Source organism: Oryza sativa, chromosome 6, assembly GCF_034140825.1.
Source record: "Oryza sativa Japonica Group chromosome 6, ASM3414082v1".
NCBI classification, from domain to species: Eukaryota; Viridiplantae; Streptophyta; class Magnoliopsida; order Poales; family Poaceae; genus Oryza; species Oryza sativa.
The window spans coordinates 23,044,591-23,065,098 of NC_089040.1; the positions used below are offsets into that span (position 1 = coordinate 23,044,591).

Sequence of the window (20,508 nt, forward strand, 5' to 3'; positions counted from 1 at the left end):
TATTGTACTACTGATAAGGCCTTAGTAATCGTTTTACTATACATGATTTCGAAAAGGTGTGGGTGAAGAGTGTTCAGGGGGATTAGGGTGTGGGGTGGGGCGCCTGGGGTGGGTGGGGGTGCATACTGTGAGGAGAGTGTTTTAGTTATAGCGCACCCCATACGCGGTTTAGCGCATCCCTATATATATATATATATATATATATATATACCTTAAGGTGCTACTTAGTTTCGTGGCACTCCTCACAGCAACCCCATACTATCTACACCCACCACTCTCCCCTATTAGTAATTATTTTAAAGCATCTCCAGCAAAACCCCTAAACACAGACCTTAAACAACTTTGAGGGGTTATGACTAAAAAATAAAGTCCAACAGAGCCCCTACTTAAGACCCCAAAGTAGGAAGGCTCCCAAATTCCCTCCCACGGCCCCTAGGCCTGGGGGCTCTATCCCCAGCTCCTATCCAGTTTTCTTTGACACGAGGGGATGTTTCCACGACGCGTGCAGCGTGCTCCTTCCCGCGCGATCTCTTGCACGCCGCCGGCCGTCTTGTGGGTGATTATGCTCTAATCCGGTATATCATTGGATATTGATTGTAGGATGGATGAACTGCTACTGCTACCAGCCGCAGCAGATTCACTGATCGAGCATTCTAGCGAGTCATCATGCACTCACACTAGTGTATGTATGTGCACAGATCAACGTGATATCAGAAAAAAAAATTCAAAATTCAATTTGAATTGTGTTGTTTGAAATTATTAATTTAAATATGATTAAATTCTATGCGTTGGAAATATTAATATTTACATTATTGTGATATTAAACTAAACATAAAAGATGGATTATAAGATGAAATAGAGGAGAAAAAAAATAGGGGCTAAGAAATAGAGGTTGTTGCTGGAGTTAGAACCATTTTTAGAGTCATGAGGAAATAGGGGCAGCCCACATTTAACCTTTAGGGACTCTAAAATATGAGCTATTGCTGGAGATGCTCTTACTCTCATCTCACGCTAGCAGCACCCCTTATACACAATTCCATACTCTTTAACGTAGTAATTTTTTTATTTAAATCCTCCAACCTATATATGTAGCCATTTTATATGGTAGGATAGATTCTCAAAATTTTATCCAACATTACCGGTTTCCTCGGATCTGGAGAGGCCGCGGAGGGCGCATCAGCACCGATCGGGAGGAGGCGGCACAATTCGGCGTGGAGTTGGCAGGCGGCGGCGGGACCATGGCAGCGACCGATTCCATCGTAGCCAGGTAACGACCAAGCCGAGCGCGCGGGAGGTTGCGACGTGCTGCGCATCTGACAGCGAGGGGAGATGGGAGACGGGCTCATCTGACAGCCAACGGAACGGCGGCCCCAGCGACGGCTGGATCCATCCAGCACGCGACGGTGGACGGCGGCCCCGGCGACGGTGGGATCTTTCGCCTATCCAGAGTGGCCGGAGGCGGAAGCGGAAGATTGATACGTCAGATCTGGCACGAGCATCACCGCTGGAAACGAATCCACATTGGGCGGCAGCCTCTACACCTCAAAATCGCCGGTGAGTTCCCGACTGCTACCTCGTCCACGGCGCTCCTCTAGGCTGGTGGCTGAGATCCACGATGCGCCTCTCTCTCTATTTCCTCCGCAGGATCCAGTACGTCTTTGGTCGTTCCCGTCTCCGGTCGAGATTGGCGGCGGCTGCTGGTCGTTGGCGGGCACACCCATCTCTGCATGTGTTGGTTGGTTGGGCGAGGAGGATGGTGATGTCGTCCCCCTCCATCCCTCCCCTATAAAAATGTTGCGGCGCTGGAATCTAGTGTAGCGCTTCAGTCTTATGGTGTTGCTAGATTGGGTTCCGGGTTCTAGCTCCTGCGGGAGGCTGCGATGGTGAGGAGGTGCGTCGTGGTGGCCACTAGCCAGATGGTGTGGGATGCGGTGGCTGCATGGACGCCTCACTGCCTGTTTGCCTCGTCCAAAATCTGCTTGCACCAGATCAGCTCCACGCCCTCAGGCGGTACCTGCTTGCTGCGTGACAGTGAGCTAACGAGATAATCAATGACATGAATTGTTGGTTTCCAGTGTATGTGCATGCATCAACTTTTTTTTTCTTGAGAACTGCATGTATCAACTTGATAGTGAGTTTCTCCTCCACTGCTTTTCTAGACTAAGAACTTTTTTTTACAGATCCCAATCCCTTGTTTTTGTGTTTCTGGTACACTCACTGAGATTCTGAAACTTCACGCTTCTGTACATCCACAGGTACGATTTTGGCTTCTCAGTTTCAAGTTCCAACCTTTGTTTCTATTGCAGTTTGCCCCTTATTCCCCTGTGGTCTTGCTGTGATTTATGTATTTCCTTTTTGCTGGCTTGCATAGCCATCGAGTTGTGAGCTTCCGTGACCGGGATTGTGTGGGATGATAGCCATGATACAATGTCATATACATAGTGGATACTTAAGTTGCCTTTTCTTGTCTAAACAATAGAAATATCTTCCTGGTGATATTGTATGGCTCTCAATTTGCAAGCTCATCCATTTCTTTTGGTCGTATGGTAATTTTCTTGGCTTCCAACCTCTGAATGTCTCATGTTTTCAAATTTTCAGGGATTAGAGACATTCTGCTCTGAATGTATATTGTTCATATGTGGCTCCTGTCTTGCGTCGCCGCCGAGATTGCTCCTCTGTGTTTGCTCTCTGGCCATCGAAGGGGGAAGGGGATCAAGGAGGCTGTATGTCGTTCATCGCTAGAAGAGGGCCGGATTGCTCACCGGAGCTGCTTGCAGAATTTTGTAGTTATTTTTAATGGAATTACTGTGTAAATTTTATTCTGCTTTACATTTTGCTTCTGTATAGTCTTGTATGCGTGATTGAATGTTCAATTCTACACAAGCCTATATCGTGGTAAAAAAATTACCATCGAGTAAAATGTTTATGACTATTTTGTTGTTCAGCAAATCAAAACATTTAAAAGCTATGTCTTAGTAAACAAATTACTAACCTTTCATCTATGTTTTAGTAAAAAACTTACTAACAGTTCATTTGATTGAAACTTTTGCAAAATACATGCTAAGTAAAAAGATTGCCAAAGGACCAGAAAACATAAATACATGTTTCAGTAAAACCATTACTGACGCAGCGGAAGAATTAAATTGTATTTACACGATAATTTTTTTACTCGGGAAATCTCAGTTAATTTTTTACTCAGGGTGGATGGGATGGCCGGGACTGAGACATGAATCAGTAATTTTTTTTACTCGGCACATCTCAGTTAATTTTTTACTCGGGATGGATCATATGGCCGCGGCTAAAACATGAATCAGCATTTTTTTTACTCAGGCTATAAAAGTTAAATTTTAACTGGGGTCGGGTGGGTTGGCCTTGCGGGCAATAAGATCAGGAAAAAACGGAGTAGGAGGATACGATACGTGAGAAGAAAACTAAAAATCCGGAACTAGACCGCTCAAAACAACGGAAACCCAGAGAAAAGAGGTGGACCCTCAGAAAAACGGAAAACCGGGGGGAAGCGTTCGTGAGGAGCGCTACGAAATTTCGTAGCGTGCGGCCTCTGTGTGACGCTTCATGTAGCGCCACCGTGTGTGTATAAAATAAAACGTTAGTGTTTGAATCTTAGATAAAGAGTAAGTGTTTCACGTAAAACGAGATGGTAATAACATGTGATTAATTAAAGTTTTAATTATTACAAACTTCAAAAATGGATTAATCTGATATTTTAGAAAAAAAATGGATTAAACTTCAAAAATTTTACCCTCTCCTAGTAGGAGAAACCAACAGGGCTTTAATGAAAGTCCATGTAGATTAGTATTTACATGAAAACCCTCATAGATTTCTTCGAACATTCCAGATGTGAAATTATTGCTGATGGTATAAATATCAATATCGTCCAATGGTTTTCCTCCATTTATTGGCCCTTACGTTATTATATTAGCTCATTCACCATTTCCTTTTCATACCCGATACATACTTAACTTTCTCAATGTCATGATATTGATGATGTGTGGGAACTGAAAAAAAAATCAGTATAATAGTGAGTGGGAAACATGTTAGTAAATTAAAAAGCTACGAAATACTACTGATTAGTTAGACCACGGATGAACACGGTAAGTTAGTCGACAACACGCGCCGAACACCGCTTCGTGCAAGATCAAACTCCGAACAAAGGCCTAGAAATTAAAACTGATGAAACCAAAAGTTGTCTGTCACTAACAAAACATATGGCAATTGGCAACGATGGCAATGTAGTGTTGCTGCTGCTTAATTACCTCCTACGTCATATGGAGATGAGCAGATTCGATATGATATTCTCGCACAGCTAGCTGCACTCTTGCAGTCATGGGCCGGGGAATGGTGCCCGCCTGGTCGGTGCAGCATCGACAGACCAGAGTCAATGGCAAATAATAAGATCGCTACTCATTATTTTTAAAGAAAATAACTCATCTCCCAATTTTCATTAGCAAAGACGAAAACAGATGGAATCGCTACTGGCCTTACATACTCATCACGGTGGCAATCACGTGTATCGTATTTTGGAATACAGAGGCTTCTGTATCGCTACTTACGACTCTTACGGGGTCGGTGGTGCCCTATAAGTTGGGGAGACCCAGTGTGGCCACACTGCTCCCCCTCCTCCCCTATTATGGACGGCCTTGGACATTGGAATGTGTTTTTTTTAACGACTCGCATCAGACATACAAAGTTCATATAACATTGAAAAGTGTGTCACCTAATTATAGTATATTTGATATCTTTATCCTTTAGATACAAATACACCCAAGTTAAATACAAGACGTATTGTTTTGATCAACGAGCTCAAATACTTATGGACTTGAGGAAAAGTTTTTTTTTCGAGTAAATTGCATTGGTGGTACACAAACTTGTTAGGTGGGTGCAATTTAGTACATAAACTTATAAAATGCTCGTTTCAATACACGAACTTGTCTAATTTGTGCGAACGATGACCAAAATAACTTGGCAATGTTAATTTTATGAAGTTGATGTTGATTAGAATGTGACGTGTATACCTGTAATAAGACATGCAATATTTATAAATTTAGTCTCTACTTTATCCTTCATCATAAATGATGAATTTCATATGTTTCTAACCCTTATATTAGTGCTCGATATTTTTAATCTTTTTCTACTATCACTAAATCCTATTCTATATTTTATTAAATAGGTGTATGTCTAATGGTAACCTTCTCATATATATGTTTACATAGTATCCAAATCTGCCCCTAAATCAATAAGATTAGTCATATAGTGTCTTTTTTACTTCCCCCACACGCACAACACAGGTTCGTGCACCAAAACGAGCATTTTACAAGTTTGTGCACTAGATTGCATCCACCTGACAAGTTCGAGTACCGACGATGCAATTTACTCAGTTTTTTTTATGCTCGCCATTAAAGAAAGATTACTTAAAATGCTACGGAGAAGAAAAGGAAAACTTTAATGAATCACATTTTTATCCTCTTTTTACTTTTTATAAATATTTTTTTTGAAGGTAGGCAAAGGCTTTGCTATTTTTGTTTTTTAATATTTTGATTACATTTTCAATACAAAATATGCTTTCTTCGTGCGTAGTGGTATGGCAGATTGATTTAATGTGGATGTTGTTTAGTAGTTCATTCAAAATATATTATGATAACAATTTGTTTCATGTTTCAAAGACGATACAGTTGAGTGCACAGCTTTGCAGCCTTTATTCGACTAATCCACAAACGCTGACAATCTCTCTTTTGTCTATATTTCGATGAGAGGAAACGCATGTTTTTCTTACCTCGAGTAATCATTCGATAAAGCCTTAAATGAACCCCTCTGGAAAGTTTTTTTTTCCTTCTCCAAGCTATATAACCTCACAGAGAACTATGTAATTTTATCAAATCTAGTGCATTTTGCACGCATCCATTAAATGTCAATACACAAATATTCAGTTAGCTGAAGTTTAGAATGCCTGAGTTTTGCAAATACATATATATAAACTAACTGATGTTTACTAAAGGGAATATCGTAACCCTTCAATATTATAATTCAACTGACACTAAAGAAACCAATAAGTCAGCATAACCACATAGCTTGTTTTAATTAATCCCTCTAATTTTCTTTGCAGTATTTTAAAGCAAACTATTTGACCTGCGTGCAACACTGCTTACATGAATGCACGTATATGTACCAGTACTATTTTACAAAAAACAAACACAAGCTAGGAATATGGACTATTTTACAAACCAAACCATTCAGCACCCTCGCAAATTAACCTCCTACAGTTCCAAGAAAACTGAGGAAAATCAAATCAAAACAGACTAAAGACCAAAATCAAACGCCTAAAAATTTCGCCACTCCTTCGAATCGACGATCTTAATTCTTCCGGTCCAAACTACTAATCCTATTTACTCTGAATGTTCTGAACATCACCAATCACTAGCTGAATCTACGTGCAGTGCAGCAAGAGTCAGGACTCAGGAGGACGCTGTATGTGCGCTAGCTTGCAGTAATAGGTTCGCCGGCCGCCGGCGGCGGCGGCGATGGCGGCGGCGGCGGCGGAAAGATGCCCTGACCCGGCGACAGGATGGCCCGCGGGTCGTACCGGGCCTTGAGGTCGGCGACCCTGCCCCATTTCGCGCCGAAGTGGCGCCTCCACCCGTCCCGCGACGCGTGGTGCGGCAGGTACTGCCTGCACCCGATGCCGCCGCCGGCGAGGTCGCAGAGCTCCAGCACCGCCGCGTTCTCCCTCTCCAGCTGCTCCACGTCGCCGCCGCTGCCACCGGCCACCGCCGACCTCAGTAGCCCGACGGCGTAGAACACGTCCTCGTCCGGCGTCATCGCCGTCATCCTGTCATCCCACCTGCGTTTATACATCATCACGATCAATCAGCTTGTGCGTGGAAAAAATTCAACTATAAACCTTTTTAATTTTTAATTTCGAAAATAAACACTTTTAAACATTTTAATCTCGCCGATCCACCTCACGTGACAAAACAGCATTGGCACCCTACCTATGGTGGCCGTGACAATTTTATCCTATCACGCTAGGTGCTAGGTAAGATGCCGTGACAAGATACCACTGTCAGTTTAAGTATAACCAAATAACACTGATAATATTTTTTTTACGGGGGACACTGATAATATTATCATACTGATATGGCCAAAAGGTTTGTGCTGAAAATAAGTTTTAGTTTTAGAAAAAAATATTTTTAAAAACTAAAAAATAAATTAAAAGGTTCTAAAAATAAAAGGAAATTTCTTGTGCGTTGGACGAGCTCCTTGAGCTCGAGACATGCACGTTAATGGCGGCGGCGAATTGAACGTACATGTCCTTATTCATGGGGTACATGAGGATGAGGCCGACGGGGTTGGCGTTGCGGAGGATGCCCTTGAAGACGGCGGCGTCGAAGTGGAGGATGCGAGACCTGGGGACGAAGAGGTTGAGCCATGGGTGGGGCACGTCCCAGGCGCCGGCTGACCGGAGATTCTGCTCCTCCCGCCCAACCCGGTCAAGGAACTCCACGTACGATGCGTCCCTGACGAACACGAAGCCCCGGACGAAGCTCAGCTCCTCCAGTAGCGCATCAAGTTTCTGCAAAAATAAGGATTATTTTCGAGTTCAAATCACAAATTATCACGCTAACTTAGCACCTTTGTAACAAAGGAAAGAAAAACACACCCTATAAAAATCAAATTCAGCTCCGTCGTTTGCTTCTTGGTTTATCAACTGCATTCAAAACTTAAATTTACCGGTGCTTTTGATTTTTTTTATGAAAGTAGTTTATTTTCTAGTATCGGCTTTTAACTTGATAAGAATATAAATATCAAAGGTTTATTCATAAATTTTGTTTGTTACTTCGTTCATTTTTCTATGGCTCATCATTTGGTCAACTACTGATAAATCATTGAAAATGAACGAAGCAACAAAAATGTAATTACTGAATTACTTGCAAAATGAGTTAATGGATTGTGGTTTTCATATATACCTGATCCACGGAAGCGGCGGTGTTATCGTCATAGTACATTGCTCCCTCAATGTAATAGATCGCTACGGATCCAGTATCAATGGCAAGCCCAGTGAGCCGAGCAAGGTCGGTTGCAGAGAAGAAGGAAGACGACCTGCGGCCTTGGGTCAAGGTCCGATTGAGCTGGACCTGGCCCTCAACGTAATCGAACCCAGATCCGCTAGCCCATTTTGAGATAAGCAACTCTTGGTCGGTAGTAAATGGGTGAACATCTGAGTAAGCGATTCGAACCCATTTAACTCTTTTCGGAGCTGGTTCAAGTCTGATTCTGGCCCGGGTTATGACCCCAAACTGACCCAACCCACCTAGCACCGCGAAGAACAGGGCCGAGTTCACCTCTGGTGAGCAAGTGATCATCTCACCCATTCCTACAACCACAACATTTTTGTTGATTAGTTAATTGTGCTCTCTGTGCCCGTGGACAATAATTAACATAATGTATGTATAAGCAACGTGGACCACACTAGTCATCACCCATCACTCTATCAGATCTCAAATTATAAGAAAGACCAAACTGGAATTGTACCTGTCACCACATCAAGTTCGTGGACGTTGGAGATCTGTGGCCCATGCCGGAATGCCTGCCCACCGATGCCGGCGTTGGAGAGCGTGCCACCGACGGTGATGCGGAGGTAGTCGGTCCATACACGTGGCGTGAGACCATGCTTGAGGGCAGTGTGGAGCACGTCGATCCATAGCTGCTCGCCACCGGCATCCACATACATCCTATCAACCGACACGTCGATACGGTGACTGGTATGGTGACCGTGATCACCGAGAGCCGACATGTCAACAACAATGCCGCCCGGGGCGAAGGCCTGTCCTCGAGAGGAGTGGCCCTTGCCTCGTGGTGCCACGGTGAAGGGTGTCGGCTGAGAGAGTGATAAGCGGATTAGGGCAGCGATGTCAGCAGGGAAGGTAGGACGAAATACCCCGTTTGGTGTAGCATGTACAATATGGCCAAAGTCCGATGATGCCTTGGTAGTCGCGTCATGATCAGTGTGGATTTTGGACATGATATCCAAAGAAGAAACATCGTAACTAGTGAGGACGCCACCATGCACCGGTGCCCTGAGATAGGGGACAGTAGAGAGGAAGCTAGTGACGATGAGAAATGTGGTTAACTGAGCTCTGGGCATCATGCTGTTGTAACAAAGGGTTGGGATATTGTAAGTTGTGTAGCTTGAATTTGAGTACACTACTTGCATGAGTTGAGGGATCGATCTCAGAGTTTATAATGTTGCAGGACAACACCTATCCTTGGTATTTATAGTGTTGCAGCATGAGCTGATAAAAAATCAGCGCAAGAGTGGAGTGCTTCCACTCATTTTTGTATTTTTTAGGATTTGAATGTTGCAAAGGATTTGACTTCTGCCCAACAAACAATTCTTCCTAATAAACTTTAGGGTGTGTTTGGTTGAGTGGATGAGTCTGGATGGGAGATTAGAAAACTTGGTCACCACCTCATTGGCCTTGGCTTGACTCTATGGATGACCACAATGATTATCATCAATACAAAATCGTGACCGCATTTTTCTAGTTTTGCCGGCAAGGAAATCAGTTTTGTTGTTTCAATATATGAAACATGAGATACATACAACATACTTAAGTGCTGCTTTCCTAGCCCAAGTCAAAATATTGTTGTTGGGTGTCATAAAGCATGGTCCTCTTTGTGATACCATATGATGGAATACTTTTTCAAATGGGATTACCATGCTTTTTCAAATTTCAGTGGGAGTACTTCTATTTACATTTTACATCAACTTATGAGACCAGATATACGAATTATTGCCTATTTGAACCATTAGATCAACAAATAGGTGGTTTGGATTGCGTGTAGTGCAGTGGTAGGCTCTAATTGTTTGACAAAATATAATTTACGGATAAAACTTTCATCTCTGTGTTATTAACAGTTTATAAGCTAATGCTATTATGATTTAAAAAAACCTAAAATCAACTCCAAATTTATGTTTTCGAGTTGCGACTAATAAGGTAACAAGCAGAGATGATGAGAGGCATAATAAAACCATAATAGATCTAAATCCCATGTCACCCCAATTCATGTGGTTTTAGTGTATCCGCAACCTAAAGAGGCACTCAAAATTGTTGTTGTAACTAGATAAAATTTGGCTCCCCTAGTGGTTGCATCCATGTAGAGGTTGGATAAAATAAACATTAAAAAAATGAAACAAATTGAAAGGTGTAGTTTATATGTATTTGCCCCCTTGTACTTCAAATTGGACTTTTAGTTAAATCTTCTATTTAATATAAGGATTTACTCTTCTCTTCAGAAAGCATGAATTATTTAATGGATTTTTATTTTATAGTACACAATTTTCTTTATTTTTTTTCTCAGCATATGATATCTTTTGGATGGTAAGTGGTGCAAAGTGTAGTATAATTTTGAGTTCCTGCGGTCAGCTTAGGACGGCGTAATTAGATAACAGAGGATTTTTCAACAGGGTAGCAGGATAGATATATATTATTGTACTGGTAGCATGATTATCAAGCTAAGGCCTACTTGTTGTATTCAAACAAATCAGAGCTCGAGATTTGTCAACTTCCTACATATACTCCACGAACTGGAGGTGGCCATCTACCACCTGCCTCTCATTTGTTCTTACAAAAAGGTCAATTTCAAATCTCCAACACAGGTAATGCTACCATTGAAGAAGCATCACCAGATAAATAAATGAACACGCCGACTTTCTAAAGTTTTAAGCTATACAAGTCAATGGCTGTACCTCTCCTTTTTTTTTCCCTCATGTACTGTTAAATTTTACAAAATTTTTATGAGAAGAACTTCAAAAAAACTACTCTGTATTACACTGGGTCCAAAACTACGTGCCCTGAATCCGGACAAGATGACTTCGTGCTAAACCTGAGAACAGGTCTCCTTCATCAGTTAGTAAAAGAAGCTTAAAATCGAACGCTGCAATGAAACTTGTCTAAGACTGGAACTTCTGCAACAACTTATGCATTGTGATTTTTATATCTCCAAAGTCATCAGACATGTCCGCAAACAAAAAAAAGGAAGAAGTATGTCACAGACTCTGCAACCGTCAGGTCATCAGGCCATTACACGTGTAGTACACTAACCTAACAATTCACTGCCAAATCGATCGCTCGAACTAATCAGGCGATTGATGCATATGAACCAGATTATTTAGTACAGTGGCTGAAACTTGTGTTAGTTTTTTACTTGTAGTACCAAGTAGCAGATGCCTTCAATAGTTCATTTTGTACGATGTCTGAAACTTGTGTTAGTTTTTTAGCTTGTGGGTGTGTTCACATCCCAAAAATTTTTGGCCAAAAATGTCACATCAAATTTTTGAACACATGCATGGAGCATTAAATGTAGACGAAAAAAAACCAATTGCATAGTTTGCATGTAAATTACGAGACGAATCTTTTGAGCTTAATTGCGTCATGATTTGACAATGTGATGCTACATTAAACATTTGCTAATGATGGATTAATTAGGCTTAATATATTCGTCTCGCAGTTTATAAGCGGAATCTGTAATTTGTTGTCATTAGTCTATGTTTAATACTTCAAATGTGTGTACGTATACTTAAAAAAAAATTGGCCAAAGAACTAAACACGGATTATATCAATAATACAGCAAAAGAGTACTCAGTCTGACGGTAGGTACGACCATGACAAATTTGACAACCCGTGCCAACAACACAAGCCGGCAACATATATACATTTGGCTAAGCTTTGAAACCAGCCCGTAGATTGTACTCACTAGATCAACAAAACAAACTAGCAGCATCCAGTAATCTTCAGAACAGAACAATGCACTGTAAAATTAATCAGCAGATATAATACTGATACTATGTAGCAAGAGCCAAGAGCAAGAAGTTAAGCAAACCGGCACCGGCGAGGAGCTGATTGATCATCAGACAGCAGCGCCGATCAGTTGCGCCACTTGTAGCGGCGGAAGAGGTCCTCGGTCTGCGCGTTCTTGAAGGCGCTGCAGCCGATGACGTAGAAGAAGATGAGCGCGACGGTGGCGATGACGAGGGCGACGTTGGCCCTGCGCCACTGCTCCCGCAGGGTGCCCAGCATCCCGGCCTTGCAGGAGCTGCACTCGTAGCAGAGCTGCGACGGGTCGTTCCCCCACGCGGCGCAGTCCGCGTCCGCAGCCGGGTTCGCCGGGTTCACCCACACCGTCGGGCTCACGTACGCGTACCCGCACACCGTCGGCGGCTTGCAGCAGCCCGACTGCAGAATGCACACGATCAAGTTGATTGTGCCTCAGATATATGGCCACTCATTTGCATAAATATTCAGGTTTCTGCTTGGAAAATGGAATGGTAAATCCATCGTCAAAACTACCTCGATATTATTATATTTATTCCAGTTATTTTGCCAGCATTGAAGATACAAAATTAAGCAATGGTCAAACGTAAGCATTCGAGATCATATCTTTTATCTTTGGCTGAACCGTAAATGAACAAAAAGGTACTACTGAGGAGTAACAATGTAAACATTCCAGAATTTGGAATGAGACCAGGATATCCTAAATTCATGGAACGAAGTCAGGACATTTTGATGTCAGCTAGCTGAACTGCATTAATTGTGTTCTGATCTACTGAACAATGATTTTTTCTCGGAAACCTGAAGATGTGCAAAATCCGAGATACTAGTCCAAGGATTTCTCTCTCTCTCTGTTTGAGAGAGAGAGAGAGTCCAAGGATAGCAGTTACACAAGGAGACAAAAATGTGAACTGGATCAGGTGACATGGCCCAGCACATTGAGCCATTTCTTTTCCAAAATGATCTTGCACACCGAGCCATGCTTGGTTTGCACTTATCTGAACCTCCATTGCTAATGCTACACAGGAGAAGATTCATCTACAGAACATCGAAATGCCAACCATAGAAAACTAATATTAAGAAAATCAGTTAATTAAGTACATGCCCCCATGTGCCGGCCCATATGCCCATGTCACCTAAGCTAGAACGAGACCATTAAGATCAACAATTCACATAACCACAACCTTAATTACCAGCAAATCTTGTTCAGTTTCATGGTTTCATCAGTGTTCTTTCTCTTGAGCAAAGATTGGTACCATGGATAATAATGGAAGTGCCCCCACAGTGAAATTTCCACACAAATCACCACCTTTCCATCCATGGATCCCTCACCTTTTCTCTTTAGACGATTTGCACACTCATAAAAGAACTGCAATGTGCTGCAACATTTGGGGATAATTTAACCCTACTTTATTCTTAGACCCCACAAAAATTGTTCCTTGATTCCTCTTGTTGCCAACCAGTGCTACCTAGCAACTGTACTACTAATAGAGATCGATTGTACTAGCTACTAGCTAGCAGTCACATTGGTCATGTTAAACTAAGTCGATTGATTAATTAAGCAATGCGATTAGGGCTGAGTTTAGTTCCAAACTTTTTCTTCAACCTTCCAACTTTTCCATCACATCAAATCTTTCCTACACCCACAAACTTCCAACTTTTCCGTCACATCATTTCAATTTCAACCAAACTTCCAATTTTAGCGTGAACTAAACACACCCTACACCCTAGTAATCGGTGTGATGTATGGTTAAATCGATGAATTAATTGAGGATTACTGATTACCTGGAGCGGGGTGAGGTGTGATTGGTAGAACTGCTCGGGGGTGATGAAGAAGACGCTCTCCTGCGCCAGCTTCCTGCAGGTGTCGGAGGCGGCGAGGCAAGCCCTGATCCCCTCCCACCGGCGAGGGTCGCCGGCGACGCGGTCCCGCAGCCAGGTGGAGTAGCCGTCGAGGCGGTAGTCGTCGTAGGCGCGGGCGAAGGCGGGGTAGGCGCCGGAGGGGCGGGTGACGGCGAAGGCGAAGACGAGGAGGGCGAGGAGGAGGGTGATGAGCGCGGCCATGGCGAAGAGGTAGGCGGCGAGGAGGCCCCGGCGGTTCCAGTAGGCGCCGGCGAAGCCGGCGAGGGCGACGAGGAGGAGGGCGGCGCCGAGGATAGCGAGCGGCCAGCGCGCGACGCGGGCGCAGTCGTCGCCCTGCTTGGAGGCGAACCAGACGCCCGTGGCCACCACCGGGACGGCGCACACCAGCGCCAGGAAGTTGACGCACGCCGTGATGTTGTTGCTCACCGCCATGGATGGCTCTCTCTCGGCTGTGGCTCGAGCTGAGTGAGAGTGAGAGTGAGAGTGAGAGAGCGTGTGTGATGCGAGTGTGAAAGGTGAGAGCTTTTTGTTGTTGTTGTGGTTGTTGTGTTTGGGAGGAGGGGAAAGGTGAGAGCTTTGCTGCTGACTAGAAATTTCTTCTTGGCTGCTGCAGCAGAGTGGATGGAGAGGGAATGCACGTACGCTTGCACGCGGCGAAAGAATTCAAAATAGATAAATGAATCAGGTTAGTACTACTATTATCATGTGACACATTTTATATAAAACTAAAAAAAATACCCGTGTATTATAACGGGTGAAGGTTATTTTAATTTTTATTGTTGTTATATGGTTTAATTAAGGTGAAATTCACTATGAAAATTCACTTATATATATATATATATATATATATATATATATATATATATATATAGAGAGAGAGAGAGAGAGAAAATCATGAGCTGTAATTACGAATCCGATCATCTCAAGTTAGCATATATGCTCCTGTATTTTTAAAAGCGAACGAATTTAAAACCTGACTTAAATACATATCTGTAATTCTAAAAGCGAACAAACTTAAAAATCGACTCATACACGGATGACGTATCAAAGTACTAGCAAAACCATCTTAAATTTTTATAATAGTAGAGATTATTTATACTACCGCTCCTGTATTTCCGAAAGTGAACAAACTTAAAAACCTGACTCAAATACAAATCTATATTTCTAAAAGCGAACGAACTTGAAAACCGACTCATACACAAATGACATACAAAAGTACCAGCAAAAACATCTTCAATTTTTAAAAATACTAGAAAAGATGTCCGTACGTTGCAACGGGTGAAGGTTATTTTAATCTTATTATTGTTATACAGTTTAATTAAGAGGTAAAATTTACTGTGGGAATTCGCTTGGATATATATTGTTTTAGAAAATCATGAGCTGTAGTTAGGATCGTCTCAAGATAGCGTGTGACTTTTTTTTAATGAGATTTCTTATATGACGAATTCTGTATTTTTAAAAGCAAACGAATTTAAAAGCCGACTCTAATACAGATATGTATTTCAAAAACGAACTTAAAAGCCGATTTATACCAAAGTACCGGTAAAACTATCTTAGTAGAGATAGAGATGGAGATAGAGATTTATTTATTTTGAAATGGAGAAAGCAGCAAGGAAAATTGGGTTGGTTTGGAAACGCTTCGAAACTGTCGCGGGTTACGGGAGATTGTAGCCGTGTGCCGGCCGCCGCGAGGTCTCGTGTGATTACGTGATGCCGGTGACACGCGCCGCTCGCCCAATGGGGAGTAGCGCGGATCGCCATGGCTGCTTCCGTGCGTCGTCTCGGTAGGCGGTCGCAGACGAGGAGGGGGCCACGTGCCGGTGCTTTTGCCGCGTCGTCCGCGACGTCGGCCGGGTTGCAATGGCCGGAGCCCAAGACCAGATCGTCACCGACCGTGACATTTCGTGCCGGGGAGGCCCATCTCTTTCAAGAAAACGAATCCAGAAAAAGTGCATAAAACCACAAAATAAGATATATATATATCGTTCTCAACTTATAAAACCAGGTTCTTAGATGGTTTTAATTATGGTTTTATCCGATGTGGCTGCTAAATCAACGTGGGATCTACGTGAACCCCATATGCAAGGATGACCACGTCATCACCCTCTCTTTTTCCCCTCTTCTCTCCCTTCCTCCTCTCTCTCTCACTCTTCTCCTCGTCTGGGCAGGCCGATCGACGGGTGGGAAGGAGGCCAGTGGACGCGAGGTGGGAGAGGAGGAGGTCTGGCGGCCGGCATGTAACATCCTGAAAATTCCCGACAATAAAAATCACTAAAATCTCGAACTTTTTAAAACTTTTGCATCATGCTGGATGTTATGGTTGCTTTTACTTGCCAAACTATAAATTGTCACAATGGAAAATTAAACTAAAGTTATACAGCTAAGTAATAATTATAATAATAAGATATTTATTATGAACCCCATAAATATTTACGCACGAGAAAACAAAGCCAGACAAAGGGAAGGTTAATTACCAATTTAATTTATGGATCAAATATTAAATACTTGAACCATGTGATGCGTGCCATGAAATATAAGTACACATGAAATGATGATCACATCAATGGCCCCATCTATAATAAAGCATCTCACTAGAATATATAATTAATATTTGAAACACCTTATCAAGCTCCTCATAGCATGAAAATCACTCATATAAAATAATGGTCATATAAATAAATTAGGCTTTATATATAAATAAGAATATGTGAGTGTTTAATTAGACAATTAGATTAATATTGTACAGAGTCTCAATTTAGATTTATCGAATTACTAGATCCACGTAAAATACATTATTATACAAATAAGTTCATTCAATGTGCTATTGTAATAATAATGGCCACATTAGGATGTTTTAATTAATTTTGGAACCCTCAAAGCCTCCAAAATTATCTAGGTTAATTTTGGAATTATACCTCATTTAAATAATGCAATAGAAAAATATATATAAAAATAAAATATGGGTAATATTAGAAATTGAGTAAACTTTCATCTAAATTAACACATCTATTGGGTAAACATTAATTGTGTGAAATTTAGAATTTATGGGACAAGATTTGAATAGCAAATCAACCAAATAGGTAAAATAGAAAAAAATCACTGTTCATTAGCCCCCTAGGTGTTCGATGTGGTCCCTAGCCTTCCCCCTCCTCTCCCACCTCTGCCCCTAGCCGCCCCGAGCCCGCGCGTCGCCGCCTCCCGCCGCTCGCCCGCCGCGCCGCCGTCGCCATCGTCGCCGTCGGCCTCGCGCCCCGTGCCGCCGCCTCGAGCCCCGTGCCGCTGCCTCGCGCCTCGCGCCGCCGCTGCCACGCTGTCGCAGCGCCGCGCGCCCGCCGGCCGCCGCGCGCCTGTCCCGTTGCCGCGCCATCCGTCGCGTCGCCGTCACCGCGCGTCGTCGTCGCCGCGCGACCGTCCCATCGCCGCGCGCGTCCCATCGTCGCTCCGAGCCGCGCGCCGCCGCTGCCGAGCCGTTCCCATCACCGTCCCCTCGCCTCTGCCGCGCCGCGCCAATGTCGCCGTCGCCATCGCCGCGGGTCGCCATCGTCTCGCGCCTCGTACCGCCCGCCGTCGCGTCGCCGCAACCGTCGCGTCGCCTCGCGCCGCGCGCCCCCACCTCGCGCCCCGCGTCGCCGTCGCGTCTCCCTTCTCCCCTCTCCCCCTTAGCTCTTCCCCTCCCCTATATAAGCCTCACTATTTCCCCCTCTTCCCCTCCATCTCCACCCCTCTCCTCTACCCACACTACCGCGCCGCCGCCTCCACGCCGCCGCGCCGCCGCACCGCCGTTATCGCACCGCCGCCATCGTGCCGCCGCGCCGCCGCCCTCGTGCTGTCGTGCCGCCGCGTTCGTGCCTCCGTGCCGCCGCCCCTGTGTGCCGCGCCGTGCGCCGTCGTCGCCGCCGCCGTCGGTGAGCCGCTGCCCCCCCCTTTTTCTTTTGTCGCCGCGCCGCTCGGGTAGGAGAGAGAGCCGAGAGAGAAAGAGAGAAACCGAGGGAGGAAAAGGAGAGGAAGGGAGAAAGAAGCCGGGAGGGAGGAGAGAAAGGAAAAAGAGAAAAAGAGAAAGGGAGGAGAGAAAGAAAAGAAAAGGGAAAAGAGAGAAAAAGAGAAAAAGAAAAGAAAAAGAGAAGAAAAAAAAAAGAAAAAAAAAGAAAAGGAAATAAATAAGAAATTAGGAGGATTTAGGAAATAAAAATGGTCGGGGTTAATAATAGATTATTTTTGGAAATTCCTCGAGCATAATAGTATTTCGATCGAAATTCCGAGTTAATTATAAATTTATGTTTCTTGATCAGAATTAGATTAAAATTGGTAGTAATTTAGATATAATTAGTAACCAAACAATTAGATGAATTCTTATAGATTATTATAGATTATTTTTGGGTAATCCCTATAAGTAATCGATTCACGGCAGAAATCCGGACTTAATCGCTAGGAATTTTAGACGTATATTATATTTAATCGTTTAATCATAGACTAAGTTAAAACGTATAATATTATAAGATAATTTTAGGATTCCGTCCGACATTTAGCTCGCGATAAGAAATTTCTAACCTAATATATGGATATTATGCTCGGGTAGATTAAATTAAAAACTTATGACAACAAAATATTTATACCCGCAAAATAGTTTAAATCGAAATTGGGTTTGCCGTAGTTCGCAGATAGTAAAGTTAATAAAAAGGAATCGACTTTCGCATTCGACTTTTACTCGGATTTAAGTGAAACTTGAACCTAAATTCAACTAAATTCATAAGCTTTCCAATAATATATAATTCACTATTTAACAAAATATATTTATAATTATAAATTAATTAATATCAAATGATTAGATAATAGTTAACCTAAATAGTGTGCCAATAAATAAAAATAGATATTGTACAGTAGAATAATTATCTTTAATATATTCTGTCACTATAGCAACCACATAAATTAAGTATAATCAATGTTTGAAATTAATGGATATATATGAAAATATTAGTGCCATTTATTAATCTATGTCCAAATATAATTAAACCCACGACTTATTAGTTATTTAAATGGAGTTAGCCTTATAATTATTAGGTAAGTAAAATATAGATACACATAGATCTGTCCTAAGCTTGTTTATGGCAAATAATAACAGAGCTAGTGTGATTAAATCACCTATATGAAATTAATCAATGACATATCCCATATAATAGCATATAGTAGGTAAGGTGAGCAACCCTTAGTTAACCAAGCAGTAAGTAGAAACTATTCAAATAAAGGATTCAATATATTAAGATATTATGCACGCATATATTGTACATCCCATTATAGATATATGGTATCGTATTAAATTGCTTATATTAATTTAGAGGGAGTATATAACAAACATGAATAGTAGATAAGTACTAATTATAAATCTTGACCTCATATGTTCATAGTTCAATTGTAACTCCGGATTGTTCATTAAGAGATAATCTGTAACTATAATATTATAAACTTCCCGAATTTAACATATAGAGCATGGATAATTATTAGCCCTTTTATAATTTATAATGGCAAGTAAAATATGTTCATAATTAAAGTAAAGCTTCCATCAATAAAATAAATAATACGAATGATTCACTGTAATTATTTGATTGATCCTAAATCCATCTAACAAGAGAACCTCTAGTATATAACCGTCCTATTTAGATAGATGCATGCTTAGCCATAATCCTTCCATAAGCCATTTGATAGACTAAACCACCGATTAGCCAAATATATATGTATCCCATAAATGCTATGTTGGTTAACTCCTAAATAGGCCACGTTGACAATAGAAAGATTAAGAAACCTTAGCCCCTAGCGTGATTGGAATCCATTAGCAGACATGAATAGTACATTTTGTTGCGCGTATTTGATTGTTGTTTGAATATTGGTTTTTCTCGCGTATTATAGACCTTGTGTATCGGTTAGTCGTGAGGCAACGTCTGCAACTTCCAGGAGGTGAAGGTTGATCAAGATTATATCAATAATAAGGATTATCCTGAGCAAGGCAAGTCATCACTATTCTTTGAACATGTTGATCCCAATTGCGAAATTGTTTTGTTTACAAATAAAATTGCATGCAATTATGAACATCCTACTTGTGATTATACCATGCCTTGATTATTGTTCACCTTTAAATCTTTGTAACCATAGATACGTACGAGTCCCTAGTCAACTATGACACTTGCTTAGAAATGCTATTTTAGATTCATGCATACTCATATTTATCAAATGCTATATGCTTGGGCAATTACCTTTGGGAAGGTAATTGAGATGCGGCATGTGGAGACATGAGCGCCACATTGCCATGATATTGATGACATGATTTGTGAAAGGAAAATAAAGTAAAACAACTGTTTTCGACTGGGGCGGCTGGAGGACTTGGGTGGTGTCCGGAAAAGGCTAGTGTCGTCCCTGGTCAATTAAGGACCGAGCCATGAAGTTAAGCATGAAACGACCCCCGTACAACCGCACTTCTCGTATGGGTATAGACCTAGCGGAGTAGATAGCTGAGCGGAGGCAGTATCCATGCATAGTGGTTTCTTGATGTGTGAGGCAGGGGCTCTACGGTGGGGCAGCCATTGGTAGGACCGCGAGGCGGGTGTCTACAGTGGTGTCGCCATCGGTAGGACTGCCATGTGAGAATCTAAAACATAATTATAACTTAATGCATGTGTGAGTCTTCCCTTCCCGGGTGCGCCAGAACTCCTCTCACTGCTAGAAACCGTGTACGCCTAGAGTGCATGAGGATGAAAAGTTCATGGAGCGGGTACTGCCAATGCGAGGTTATCGAAAAGCTTTGCCGTGA

General features: G+C 42.4%; 2 protein-coding genes and 1 long non-coding RNA gene across 3 annotated transcripts; 1 reads left to right on the top strand and 2 right to left on the bottom strand.

The window, feature by feature from the left end:
* The first annotated feature begins 1,105 nt into the window (after nt 1–1,105).
* Nucleotides 1,106–2,939, top strand: LOC112939388 (uncharacterized). The gene is made up of 4 exons (XR_003243065.2): nt 1,106–1,554; nt 1,645–2,076; nt 2,181–2,255; nt 2,599–2,939. It is a non-coding gene; the product is annotated as an uncharacterized lncRNA (long non-coding RNA).
* A 3,205-nt stretch (nt 2,940–6,144) lies between these two features.
* Nucleotides 6,145–9,692, bottom strand: LOC107276418 (cytokinin dehydrogenase 10). The gene is made up of 4 exons (XM_026026139.2): nt 8,548–9,692; nt 7,983–8,389; nt 7,323–7,588; nt 6,145–6,856 (listed from the first exon to the last, which is right to left on the bottom strand). Exons 1-4 carry the CDS (start codon nt 9,227–9,229, stop codon nt 6,493–6,495), a joined length of 1,719 nt encoding a protein of 572 aa, XP_025881924.1. The 5' UTR covers nt 9,230–9,692; the 3' UTR covers nt 6,145–6,492.
* A 1,906-nt stretch (nt 9,693–11,598) lies between these two features.
* Nucleotides 11,599–14,208, bottom strand: LOC4341357 (tetraspanin-2). The gene is made up of 2 exons (NM_001425696.1): nt 13,632–14,208; nt 11,599–12,251 (listed from the first exon to the last, which is right to left on the bottom strand). The coding sequence occupies exons 1-2, from the start codon at nt 14,139–14,141 to the stop codon at nt 11,943–11,945; spliced, it is 819 nt and encodes a 272-aa protein (NP_001412625.1). The 5' UTR covers nt 14,142–14,208; the 3' UTR covers nt 11,599–11,942.
* Nucleotides 14,209–20,508: the final 6,300 nt, after the last annotated feature.

Excerpts from the sequence above, each read along its gene's own strand:
- LOC107276418 (XM_026026139.2), bottom strand. The coding sequence starts at position 9,229 with ATGCAAGTAGTGTACTCAAATTCAAGCTACACAACTTACAATATCCCA. Across the intron at positions 7,589-7,982 it reads CCGCCGCTTCCGTGGATCAG|AAACTTGATGCGCTACTGGA; the intron begins GTATATATGAAA and ends TTATTTTTGCAG. Across the intron at positions 6,857-7,322 it reads TACCCCATGAATAAGGACAT|GTGGGATGACAGGATGACGG; the intron begins GTACGTTCAATT and ends GTATAAACGCAG.
- LOC4341357 (NM_001425696.1), bottom strand. The coding sequence starts at position 14,141 with ATGGCGGTGAGCAACAACATCACGGCGTGCGTCAACTTCCTGGCGCTG. Across the intron at positions 12,252-13,631 it reads CACACCTCACCCCGCTCCAG|TCGGGCTGCTGCAAGCCGCC; the intron begins GTAATCAGTAAT and ends TGCATTCTGCAG.